The 12,465-nt window shown below is 42.9% G+C and overlaps 1 protein-coding gene across 15 annotated transcripts in view; it reads left to right on the top strand.

The window, feature by feature from the left end:
• Positions 1-12,465, top strand: part of Myt1l (myelin transcription factor 1 like) — a 456,412-nt gene that overhangs the window by 300,234 nt on the left and 143,713 nt on the right. For 14 of the 15 annotated variants that reach the window (XM_045143668.1, XM_045143670.1, XM_045143672.1 and 11 more), the window contains 3 exons: positions 710-764; positions 900-933; positions 1,272-1,334. In XM_045143668.1, the coding sequence (XP_044999603.1) occupies positions 710-764; positions 900-933; positions 1,272-1,334 (152 nt within the window). Of the gene's footprint in view, positions 1-709; positions 765-899; positions 934-1,271; positions 1,413-12,465 lie in introns of those variants that run through there. The other variant, XM_045143679.1, reaches the window with a different exon arrangement.

Raw genomic sequence — 12,465 nt, 5'->3', positions numbered from 1 at the left:
GTAAATCTCATGGGCAGAATTGTCAGTTTCTCATGTAGAAAATAAATGTAATAAAAAACAATTTACTTATAAGATTGCTGTAAGGATTCGACCAGGCACTATGTGGATATACTTTGAATTCTATCGTGCACAAGGTATGTCTGCTGCCATGGGCAGGGATGTGTGTGCCTGTAAAGAAGCTGATCAATTTAAAACAATCTGGGCTGTTGTGACCAAGAATTTGGACAACATTGAAAGCCTCCAATGATGCGAATGACATTCGGCTAACCACTCTCCTCTAACCTTAAGCCCTTAGTCATATTAAACCTGCAAGCTGCAAGGAGAGTCTAGACAATTCTAACCTAGCTTGTAAGTGTGGTATCTATTATATTCATAGTACAAAGGACAACTCAGACTCACCCAAAGTATCCTAATCAAAGTCTTGGGAAGAGAGCAAGTAGATTGCCCCTGAAGATTCACCTGTATTCCCCACTAGAGAGTGCAGAGCCCTCCTGATTATGAGATTCAGGTCTACTTAACATGCCTAAATTAATGCACTTATACAGCCCAACCCTTTGCTTACCCACACCACCCTGCGGAGGCCTTCCGCCACAGAGCTGAACACGATCAAGGACCTGTCAATAGAATGTCAGGGACAATAAGCTGAACCAAGCACACTAGTGTACACTCACAGGAGAAGGGCATTGACCACCTGCTATTCTATCCCCAGATGGACGTGGACGCCGAGGAGAAGCGCCATCGCACACGGTCCAAAGGGGTTCGAGGTATGTCTACATTCTTCTTCAGGTCACCTTCACCCTGCGCAATTACCCCCAATACCACCCTTTTGTTAATTTTCTGTAGAAGAAGGGCACTTGTGACAGATAATAAATTTTTATCTGCTTTTCATCTCTCTGCAGTTCCCGTGGAGCCAGCCATACAAGAGCTATTCAGGTTAGTACTGTGTTTATAAAAGGTGTCCCCAACAACAGTTTAGAAATCCATGCCTCAGAATGGGCACACTGCACTTACCAGCTCATCGGCAGCTTGCTCATGACCTGTTGCACTAATGAAATCAATTCCTACCACACACTACTTAATAAAAAGCACTTCCATACTACCCTGTCTGTTGGTTGGTGTCCCCCTCTCCCTCCCTCCCTCCCTCCCCTCCCTCCCTCTCTCTCTCCCTCTCTCTCTCTCTCTCTCTCCTCGGCCTCCTACTGAAGATGTCCCTAGAGGACCACACGCCTCAGAGCCCATGCACCTGTGTAATCAGCTCTTTCCTGTTGCAGCTGTCCCACTCCTGGCTGTGACGGCAGCGGTCACGTCAGTGGCAAATACGCACGACACAGAAGGTAATGCCTGCCTTTTACACAATGTGCTGTCTAAGGTGACTTGTTTAGAGACCCAGTGCAAGTGGTGAAGATGTGTGGGTAGGTGTTCTGGAAAACAGTGCATGCCATACTTGCCTTCTTTCCTCTCATGTCTCTGGTCTCTGCATTCTTCCTTCTTCCAAATGGGTCCTCAATGCATAAGGCACTCTGTGTCAAGAAGTGGAGATGACAAAAACAAGTAGGATGACACAAATTAAGATGAGATATAACATCCTCAACCATGCACCCAGTGCTTGGCACCAAGTGGACTTGGGGCTTCTCACAACCCCCTCCATGTATCTCATCCAGAAACTGCAGAATGGTGAATCTCAGAAAGTATTTTAAAATGGGATGTACTGGGGTTCCTGTAGGAACTAGGGTCCCATCACTGAAGAGTTTGTACTGGAAAGCACAAGCTCAGATAGCAACCAGGTATCTGCAGTGGAGGGTCATGTTGGGGGTAAAAGTTAGGACAGAATACACCCTTGAGGCTTTGAGGAATCAATGGTACTATGACTCCTTTAGGTACTGAGGTTCTGTGTCCCTAACAGATGGGTTTGAAGAACATCTGGAAGGTAAGGTAGCTGAAAGCACATCAAGGCTATAGGGCCTCCCTTGTGGCCAGCTGCCTGTCTCTTTGTTCACATTGGTCTTTGCTCAGGTGGGAATACAAGAAGGTTTTGGCCATGAATGATGAGTGGGGTTTATGGGTTTCATTGCAATTCCAGCTGATTTCTCACAACTCAAGTTGTGAGGTCTGATAAGGTGGGCGTATGCTGTCAAACGTCCTGTGGCCAGACTTGGGACACAGCAGAGTCCAAGTGGAGTGAGACAGGGGCAGCACAGGGTGACGTCTTCCCAGTTCTCACACTCTATTTGCTGTTTACTGCAACATTAATTTGTGGGTGAAATCAAGCAATTATTTTGATTGTTCCTTTGTAAATTCAACAGAAAACTCACAAATTACTCCCCAGGTCCCCTTGCTGGCAGGGAAGGAGGAAAAGGGAATGGTTAATCTGCATCTGTCATGAAATGATTGTCTGACTTCCTCTGTGATATTTCAAAGGAGGTGAGAGATACTTCTGCAAAGGGAATTCTATAAAATAAATTATTAAATTCAATATATTACAGAATTATTCATTTGATAGAAAATAGTAATTAACAAATCAGGTAACGAAATACTTAGCTAACACACAGCATTGCTTTGTGAAGCAGTATATACCTGTATACTCTTAATCCAGAAGCTCAAAAACTACCTCATGTTCAACAGAAAACAAGCTGGCAAACAGTGAGCAAGATCTATTTTCCCTCTAATCATCTCCTCATTAGTCCATAGTTAGTCTTTATCATACTGCTATGAAAATAGATTATTAAATTTGGCTAACAAATTTTAGCTGGGCTTCAGCTAGATATAATTTCATAGCTATTATTCTGCAGGAAAAAAAAAAAACAGAGGGTTGGGCTAGAGAGATGGCTTAGCGGTTCAGCGCTTGCCTGTGAAGCCTAAGGACCCCAGTTCGAGGCTCGGTTCCCCAGGTCCCACGTTAGCCAGATGCACAAGGGGGCGCATGCGTCTGGAGTTCGTTTGCAGAGGCTGGAAGCCCTGGCGCGCCCATTCTCTCTCTCTCCCTCTATCTGTCTTTCTCCCTGTGCCTGTCACTCTCAAATAAATTAAAAAAAAAAAATTAAAAAAAAAAACAGAGGGTATTACCATAGGGTATTTTTTATAATCATGGAAAATGTTTTAAAAAATTGAGAAAAAATAAAATAAAATTTAAAAAAATTAAAAAACACATTCCAGAGAATGTTTTCAAGCATTCTGTTGTTCTTACTGCATGAACATGTAACTGTCATATTGTATCAGTGGGAGGGTGCATGCTCACCGTACGCACTGATCAAGTCAGAGTTTCCCTCTCCTGTTTCTGCATACCTATTTGGATCCTTCACAAGATTTGTTCCATAAAAACGTGGATTGATGTGTCCCTGAGGGGTGTTTGTATGCATACCTCTATGAGATCTATTTCTCTATTTACACACAGTATTTGAGTGAGACTTGAGTTAGGCCTCATCTTCCATTTGACGGTTGGTGATTGGGGCCGGGGAGGTGGCTCAGTGAGTAAAGTGCTTGCTGTACCAACATAAGGACGTAAGTTCAGATCCCCAGCACCCACATAAAATGCTTGGTGTGATGGTTTACACCTACAATCCCAGTGCTGGGAAGACAGTAAAAGAAGGCCTCAGAGCATTCTGGCTAGCTAGTCAAGATAAATCGACCAGTTCCTGGTTTGCCGAGAGAACCTGTCCCATAAAAATAAGGTAGAGAGCAATAGAGGAAGACATCCTAGCATCAGTCTCTGGCCTGTAAACACATACCCACATACGTGTGCACTCATGCCTGCATATACATGCATGCATACACCATACATTCATATGCATGCAAAAAGCTGTTGACCTGACATGAACCACATAGATTGAGCATTGTGAGGACTCAGACCATGCAGGCTGGGACAGTGGCCAGCAAACCCATTTAATTTAAAATAATGTCATCAGTTTAGCAAGACTCATAGCATATGTAGTTGTTAGCTTTCTTAATATTTTAATAGAAATTGTTCATCAGGTTATATTTAGTAGAGTTGAAATTTTATTGCTTCCCAGTTGAGAGACCTGGATCCCTGTTTCACCTGTACCACACAAGGGCCTCAGAACAGGGTTCTGGGGTGCTATGGCCCTCAGGGCCTTTGGGCCAGAAGGGAACAAAGCCAAGCATCATGTGACCATGGTGTCACCACATAAGCCTCTCATGAGGAGCCAAGTGAGGTTCTCTGGGTTTTACTTTTTTTTTTAAATTTTTTTATTATTATTTATTTATTTATTTGAGAGCGACAGACACAGAGAGAAGGACAGATAGAGGGAGAGAGAGAGAATGGGCGCATCAGGGCTTCCAGCCTCTGCAAACGAACTCCAGACGTGTGCGCCCCCTTGTGCATCTGGCTAACGTGGGACCTGGGGAACCGAGCCTCGAACCGGGGTCCTTAGGCTTCACAGGCAAGCATTTAACCGCTAAGCCATCTCTCCAGCCCGGGTTTTACTTTTTATCTCTGCATATTTTAAGTAAATTTTAAGTAAAGGGGGTCATTTTAATTTCTTATGAAAAAAGAACTGTTCCTTATATTAAGTAAGACATGAAAATTTTAGCATCTCATAGCATGTTATGTAGTTTAGAAGATCTCGATTGTGGCTGGCTTTGATATTTCTGGTTTTAAAAGATATGCTAGGGTAAGAAGGGGCTGAGAAGATAGCAGATAGCTCAGTGGATAAGGTACTTGCCAATCAATCAAGCCTAAGCATCTAAATTCATATTCCCAGAATCCACATAAAATCATGAAGCTTTCATAGGCTTCTGTAATCTCAGCACCTTGGCACTGAAATGGGAGGCAGAGACTGGAGAATTTCCTGAAAAGCTCATGAACCAGCTAGCCTAGCAGCAGTGAACAAGACAGCCTGTTTCAAACTAAGTGGAAGGGGAGGACAACAGACACATGAAAGTTGTCCTCTGATCTCACATGTGTACTTGGTATGTGCGTGTCTGCATCATGCACACACATATACACCATACACCAAAAAAAGAGAAAAAAAAACATGAGAAAACAAGATTTGCTGGTTCACAAAAGTTCCCTCGCTTTCTACACTTACTACTCCTGCAGTTGCTCCACCAGCGAAGCTTGGCACTGAAGCCTGGGTTTCACTCTTATGGTGGCTCTGGAGACGAAGCTTTGTCAGAAGTGGCAATACAGTAGGAGCTGCCCTGATATTGGTGACATTTCCTGCCCTTTACAGCCTTTTTTGTGGGGAAAAGAGCTTTATTTTGGCTTACAGACTTGAAGAGAAGCTCCACAATGGCAGGGGAAAATGATGGCATGAGCAGAGGGTGGACATCACCCCCTGGCCAACATAAGGTAGACAATAGCAACAGGAGAGTGTGCCCAACACTGGCATGGTGAAACTGGCTGTAACACCCACGAGCTTCCCCCAAAAATACAGTGCCTCCAGGAGGCGTTAATTTCCAAGTCTCTATCAGCTGGGAACCTAGCATTCAGAACACCTTAAACTTATGGGGGACACCTGGATCAAACCACAACATTCCACCCCTGGCCCCCATAAACTAATATCCATACATGATGTAAAATACAATGCATTAAGTATGACTTTAAGAGTCCCCATAGTTTTTATCAATCCTAGTGATGTTCAAATATCCTCATAATCCAAGGTCTTTTAACTAAGCCATAATACCAAAAAAAAAAAAAAAAAAAATCCCCCGAAAACCATAATGGCACAGAATAAACATTCACACTGCAAAAGATGGCATTGGGCATAACAAAGAAATATTCAAATAGTACAAGATTTAAAACAACCAGGGCAAATATGAAACTCTGTAGCTCCAAGACCAACACAAATCTCCTAACCAGCAACAAGTCTCTGGAGTTCCAGTTCTGCCCCTCGAGCTAGGCTACTCACTGTCCTGGAAAACTTCTTCCTGGCCAGCAGCTTTCCTTAGCAGCCATCTCATGGCCCCAGCATTCCCACTACAATCCATGGTTCATCCTCCCAGCTCCATGCAGGCACCCAGCAAACGTGCTTCACACTGCCCATGGCCATTTCAAAAACACAAGTCTGCATTGAAAACTCAATGACACTCTCTTTCCTGCATTTCTTATATTCCATAATACCAGGTAGGGTGCCAGTTTGTTAATCTACAGGGGAATAAAGCAGACTTTGAAGAACAGGACTCTCCTTGAGCACTCAGACTCCTTCGAAAGAGTTTATATTCTCCCTGTTGCCCCAGAGCAGGTCAACTGGCCAATCTCAAAGGTTGTAATCTCTCATATAATTGCAACTGAACAGGCAGCAGTTTCAGCCCAAAGATTTCATTTCTGTGCCACACCTTTCTACTCATACCAGTCCATTCCTATGCAATGCAAGTCTGCATAACTTATTGAGACACATAATAGCAAGCCTCTCACACAAACTGTTTCTAGCCCAGTCCAGGAAAACCTCTTTCTCACCCTCATAAGCCAAACCTCACAGTCCATAGTTATTACTGCATTCAGGTCTTTCACCTCTGAAGACAATAGTCCATCAAGCTGTACTTACAGCACTGCAAGGCATCTCTTAGGCCAAGGTTTTAAATGCTTCCACATCCCTCTTGCAAATCAACTCCAAAAGGCCAAAGCTACCCAGTCAGGTGTCTAGCAGCAGTCCCACTCCTCAGTACCAAGCTTACTGTTGCAGTCAGGTTCACATTGCTGGCAGAAATTATACAACCAAGAGAAGCTTGTGGGGAAAAAGAGGTTTATTTTGGCTTACAGACTCTAGGGGAAGCTCCACAATGGTAGGGGAAAATGATGGCATGAACAGAAGGTAAACATCACCCCCTGGCCAACATAAGATGGACAGTAGCAACAGGAGAGGGTACCCCGTTTGCAGCCTCTTTTTTTTTTGGTTTTTGTTTTTCAAGGTAGGGTCTCACTCTATCCCAGGCTGACCTGGAATTCACTATGGAGTCACAGCAGTCCTCCTACCTCTGCCTCTCGAGTGCTGGGATTAAAGGCATGTGCCACCATGCCCGGCTCCCTTTACAGCCTTTTAACAATATTGAATGCATTCACTTTAAGGCTGAAATTTTATTTTTCTCTATGGTGTTATTTTGTTATATTAGAATGCTAAAATATCTCTTTGAACATGCACAGGAATGTAAGGCATCCACACCATAAAATATAATCTATATTTGGGGTAACAATAACCTATAATAAAGTGATGCCTACCCTTCTGGCCTTTATTTTTCACTATGAAAATCCTAAGGAAATCATTTTAGCTTGCCATCCCCACATACAGATCCCTGGGTAGTCAGACAGCCTCCTCATGGAATGCACGTTCCATCCGTGACAGTGATAGAATGGATGGATTGCTCTGTAACAAAGACAGGTGTGTGGATTTGAGATTAGTTGGGAATACAGCAGATTCACCCACCAGATAAAACCTGATAATAGAGGCAATAATTTGAGAAGGAATGGAATAAGGCTAAAATAATTATTTGGGGTGTTTTACATTAATTTATATACTGTCTTTGAATAAATGATAATCTATTTGTAGATATTTGTTGGTACTAATAGTGAATAAGTGCTTAATATATAATTTGTAGCTTCCCAAAATAAATGTAAAATAATAATGGTAGACTAGTACAATACAAGAAAAATGGAAGTGCAATATTTTTCAGAAGTGCAGAATATATACAATGTTGATATAGCATTGTATTCTGCATAACCCTGCTGGTGGCCATGGCAAAAATGAGAAAGGTGAATGTGGAACTTCCCATTGTCTGATACAAGCATTCCAGCAATTCCTCAGAGACACATACCTCCCTGGCAGTGAGGATGAGTATGTTTGAATATCTGAACATTGCCAGGAGGGATCCAAGCTCAGCTGACATTTTTGTGCCCCAATTCTGGTTGGTCTCTTAGGAACCTAACAGACAGGACAGCAATCTTCAGAAATTGTTTTACTATCTGGACACACAAATCTGCCACTTGCTTCATTTAAGTTCTTGTGCCATGTAAATATGTAATGTAAATATGATAAATATATAAATAGGATAAAAATACAATAGTATTCACGGTGAGGACTGGAGGCAGTAACTATACTATGATCCGAAATACCTATTCCATCTTTTCTGCACCAGCAAGCCTGACCTCTCCTTCTCCACTCACTCAGTTGCACTTCTGCGCACATGGCTCAGTGTACGACTCTGCTGTTCTAGTACACCATTTCCTGCTTGACACTTAGGCATGGTCGGGGACGTATATACATCTCGGATGTACGACCTCATCAAACTCTCGTTTTCAGACGTACAAAGTAACCTTAAGCACCCCAACTTCCCAAAGTGTTGTTGTAAAGTAGGTCCCCAAGCTTGGGGAGGAAACTCCCGGTGGCTGCAGAACTTACTGTTCTATACTCCTCCCTGCCCCACTGTATAAGCTGGCTTGTGGTACCTATGGGAATTTACACTGCCAAGTACTAGTGCCTTCTTCCACGCCTGATGCTATGTTTTAGTGGATAGCTGATCGGGGAAAAAAAAATGGAACTCTTGGAAATCTCCAACTTCTCATTCAGCAAATGGTTCCATGCCTTCTTGCTGGCCTGGCCCATCAGGCCCCCCTCCTGGTGAGGGTCTGAGCGCCCAGCCCTGCAGTGGCTCAGTGAGCAGTTCCATGGGAGCAGAAGACTGGCACAGGCTTCTGCAGCTATGAGCTTGACCCCAGTGCCACACCCAAGCAAAGGGAAAGCACATGGCCTGGGTCTCTGCATGCCTGATAACATCTCCCAAACTTAAAACTGCCTGGGAAAGAGTACCAACATGTGGGAAGAAAGCATTCCTATGCTCTGAACCTAAGTTTTTGGGTGTGGCTTGGGTACCTAAGAAGACTATTACTAATCTGAAATATTTCATGAACTAATCCTAAAATTTAAACTAAAAAGTCAAATGTCCAAGCAGTACCACGGAAGTCTGTTGTTTTTATCTTCAAAATACTGGAGTGGGTTTGGGGAAATAGCTTAGCAGTTAACAGTTAAAAGCACTTGATTGCAAAACCTGCTCTCATGAATTCGGTCCTTCCCAGGCACCTATGATCCCAATGTGCCTATGATAATGGAAGGCAGAGCCAGGAGAATCTGAAGCGCTTGGGCCAGCTAGATGTGTTTGTTCACAGTGGTAAGAGATCCTTAAAGAGGTGGAAAAAACGCACAGACACCTTGAGGTTGTCCTTTAATACACACACATACACATATACACAAGTATACACATATACACACACATACACACATATATACACACACACACATACACACACATACACAGATACATACACAAATAAATAGCTTTTTACAAATACTGGTTGCTTTATTGTTCTTACATCATTTCTTTATAATTTTCCTAATAAAAATTATAAATAAAAATGACCTAATTTGTTAACATTTACTACAGAATGATATTAAATAATGGATAGGAAATGTAATTCTAGCTTTGCAGAAATTGTTACATATGGGCTGAGCAGTATGTCAGGTACTCATGGCTGCAACCTGAATTAGGTCTCCAGTACCCACACAAAATGCAGGCATGTCTTTGCTATGCATCTGTAATTCCAGTGCTGAAGAAATGGAGACAGGGCAATCCATGGAGATTCCTACTAGCAGTCTATCTTAATTAGTAAGCTCCAAGCCAGTACCTCAAAAAAGATGGATGAGGGCTGGAGAGATTTCTCAGTGGTTAAGGCACTTGCCTGCAAAGCTTAATAACCCAGGTTAAATTCCCCAGTGTCCAAGTAAAGGCAGATGCAGAGTGGTGCACGCATCTGGAGTTTGCTGACAGTGGCTAGAGGCCCTGGTGCACTCTCTCTCCTCTTTCTCCTCTCTTTGTTTATAAATAAATAAATAATTTTTATTTATTTATTTGAGAAAAAGAGAGGGAGAAAGAGAGAAGGAGAGAGACAGAGAGAGAGAATAGGCATGCCCAGGGCCTTCAGCTACTGCAAACTCCAAACACATATGCCACCTTGTACATCTGGCTTACGTGAGTCCTAGGGAATTGAACTTGGGTCCTTTGGCTTTTGTAGGCAGGTGTCTTAACTACTAAGCCATCTCTCCATCCCTAAATAAATAATTTTAATAAGATAGATGCTTCTGAGGAACAATATTCAAGATTGTCCTTTGTCCCCTGACCTCCACAAGTATACACATGAACTTTTATACACATGGACCCACACACATAATGCATACATGTACAGTATACCACACATACACATACAAAAAATTATACATATGCCATAACACTTGGAATTAATTATATTTCATAACTTTCAAATGATTTACAAAAGCCTCCTACTCCGTTGGGGCTCGGTTAGAGGGGTTACAGTGTGGATACATTATCAGTCTATTTTTCTGAATTGATTTAACATTTGATGTGTTTCATTTACACTGAACTCTTCACTGAAATTTTTGATAACTTATTAGTTAAGCTTCAGTTTCTGACAAAACATCCCACCCATCATCTTTGCACCCTTGACAAGCGCCCAAAAGTTAGGCACTGGGATTGGTATACATCAGCCTACCCCAATTTAGAAAACACTGTGCTAAATCTTCCATTTTGCAATTTAAGCTTTAAGTGGCAGCTTCTCCTTTTTTATTAGAAAATTACTGGACTCTCTCCTGCTGGTTATACAGATTCCTTGTTTGGATTCTCTTCCATTTCATGCACCTTTCCACCCACTAGTGTGATTGCCAGGGTGGCCAACGGGTGAATAATCGCCTGTCTTCACAGGAGCTTGCTTGGGAGCTAACGTGGAGGGCTGCTTCCTGATGTATGCACGCCTCATTTGGATTCTGCCAACAGCCTCGGGGTGATATTATTCATGCCTTGACAGAGAGTACTCAGTAAAAGCTTTGGAACAGGGCCAGGTACTGGCTGAGAGATAGCAGAACATTGTGAGTGTAACTGAGAGGAGCGTCTATAATCCAAAAAAGACAAAAATGAAAGAAGGAAAGAAGGAAGGGAAGGAGTGAGTGAGGAAGGAAGGAAGGAAGGAAGGAAGGAAGGAAGGAAGGAAGGAAGGAAGGAAGAAAGGAAGCAAGCAGAGGTAGAAAAGAAGGAGAAGAAAGAATAGAGAGAAGACAGAAACAGGAGCCCCTATGCCATCTTTTGGCTTTTGTTGGTCTTATGTAGCTAGAAATTTCATTTACATCGAAATAAAACACCCTAAAAATAATTGCATTTTTCTCAACCACGCTTGAAAGTTTAACACAATTTTCCACGTTTAATTGCAAAGCTGATTTTAATTAGTAAGGCCCCACATGTGAAAAATAAGGATCCACTTGGGTGCATGGATACATTGAGGCGTCTGCCGGATGCTCTAATTAATGACGGGGCTGCCATGCAGCAGGGTGCGCCATGGGATGTTTATGGGGAATTCAGTGCACGCTGCCACCTAGCCAGCCTATCTGCATTTACTCCCGAGTCCTGTGGAATAAATAGCTCCCCTCCGTTCTTTATGAGCCATCATTGTGCATGCTGTCACCCCATCCATAAGCTTTATTGCATGCCTGTCCTTTTACTATTTGTCACTGATACTTTAAATCACAAGTTAGGGCATACATATTTTAACATTAATTTGAGAGCCGACCACAGCAGTGCATGGTGCAAAAATGCTGAGACCTACAGATTTATTTGGGTGAAGATGACCCCATTGCCAGTGCTCTGAGGCGGCACTGGGAGTTGTGTGTGCAGGCACATTTGGACATCGTCATCTTGGACTGTGGTGGCAGTTAACCTTTATTGTCATAATAAATCTTTTATTTTATTTTTTGTAAAAAGTCTCTTGGCCATTTTCCAAAGAAAGCAGTCTATCTGCTGGTATCTGCTGCACATCTAGCTATACAGACCTTCTGGCTTCCTTTTAGAAGATAAGTTTGACACACAAAACAATGCAGCTATCTTGATCTAAAATCTTCCTCATACTCTGTGTGTGTGTGTGCGTGTGTGTGTATGTGTGTTGTGATGTGTGTGCTATGTGCACATGTCACACACATTTACAAGGGCCAGAGAAGAAGGTCAGGTATCCTCCTCTACTATCACGCATCCTGGTGTTTCTTCGAGATGGAGTCTCTCACTGAACATGGAGTTGCCACCTTGTCAGTCAGACTGGCTGGCCAGTGAGCCCCAGAGATTCTCATCTTTGCCCCACACAGAACTGCCTGGCATTACAGAGGCATGTGGCCATGCCCAGCTTTTTCACATGATGACGGGATGCTCCAGTCCCTCTCAGGGCATCATGCTTGCCACACAGGCATTAACCTCGTAAATCTCTCTGGTCCCTTGATCTGATATTTTGACTAGTGAACAAACATATATGAACTTGGCCTTGGAACAACAAACTCCATACCAGAAACAGATGCATACCATAGCGTTGCTGGTGAAGACCCACCAAATGGCCCATAGTTCATCCTCACCAACACCTACCCCAGGCTCATAACAAATAAATAAAAGCCACTTTGGGGCCAAATATGA

The sequence above is a fragment of the Jaculus jaculus genome, chromosome 2 (genome assembly GCF_020740685.1).
Source record: "Jaculus jaculus isolate mJacJac1 chromosome 2, mJacJac1.mat.Y.cur, whole genome shotgun sequence".
NCBI classification, from domain to species: domain Eukaryota; kingdom Metazoa; phylum Chordata; class Mammalia; order Rodentia; family Dipodidae; genus Jaculus; species Jaculus jaculus.
The sequence above is the reverse complement of the archived record's forward strand: the minus strand, read 5'-3'. Positions and strand labels throughout refer to the sequence as shown.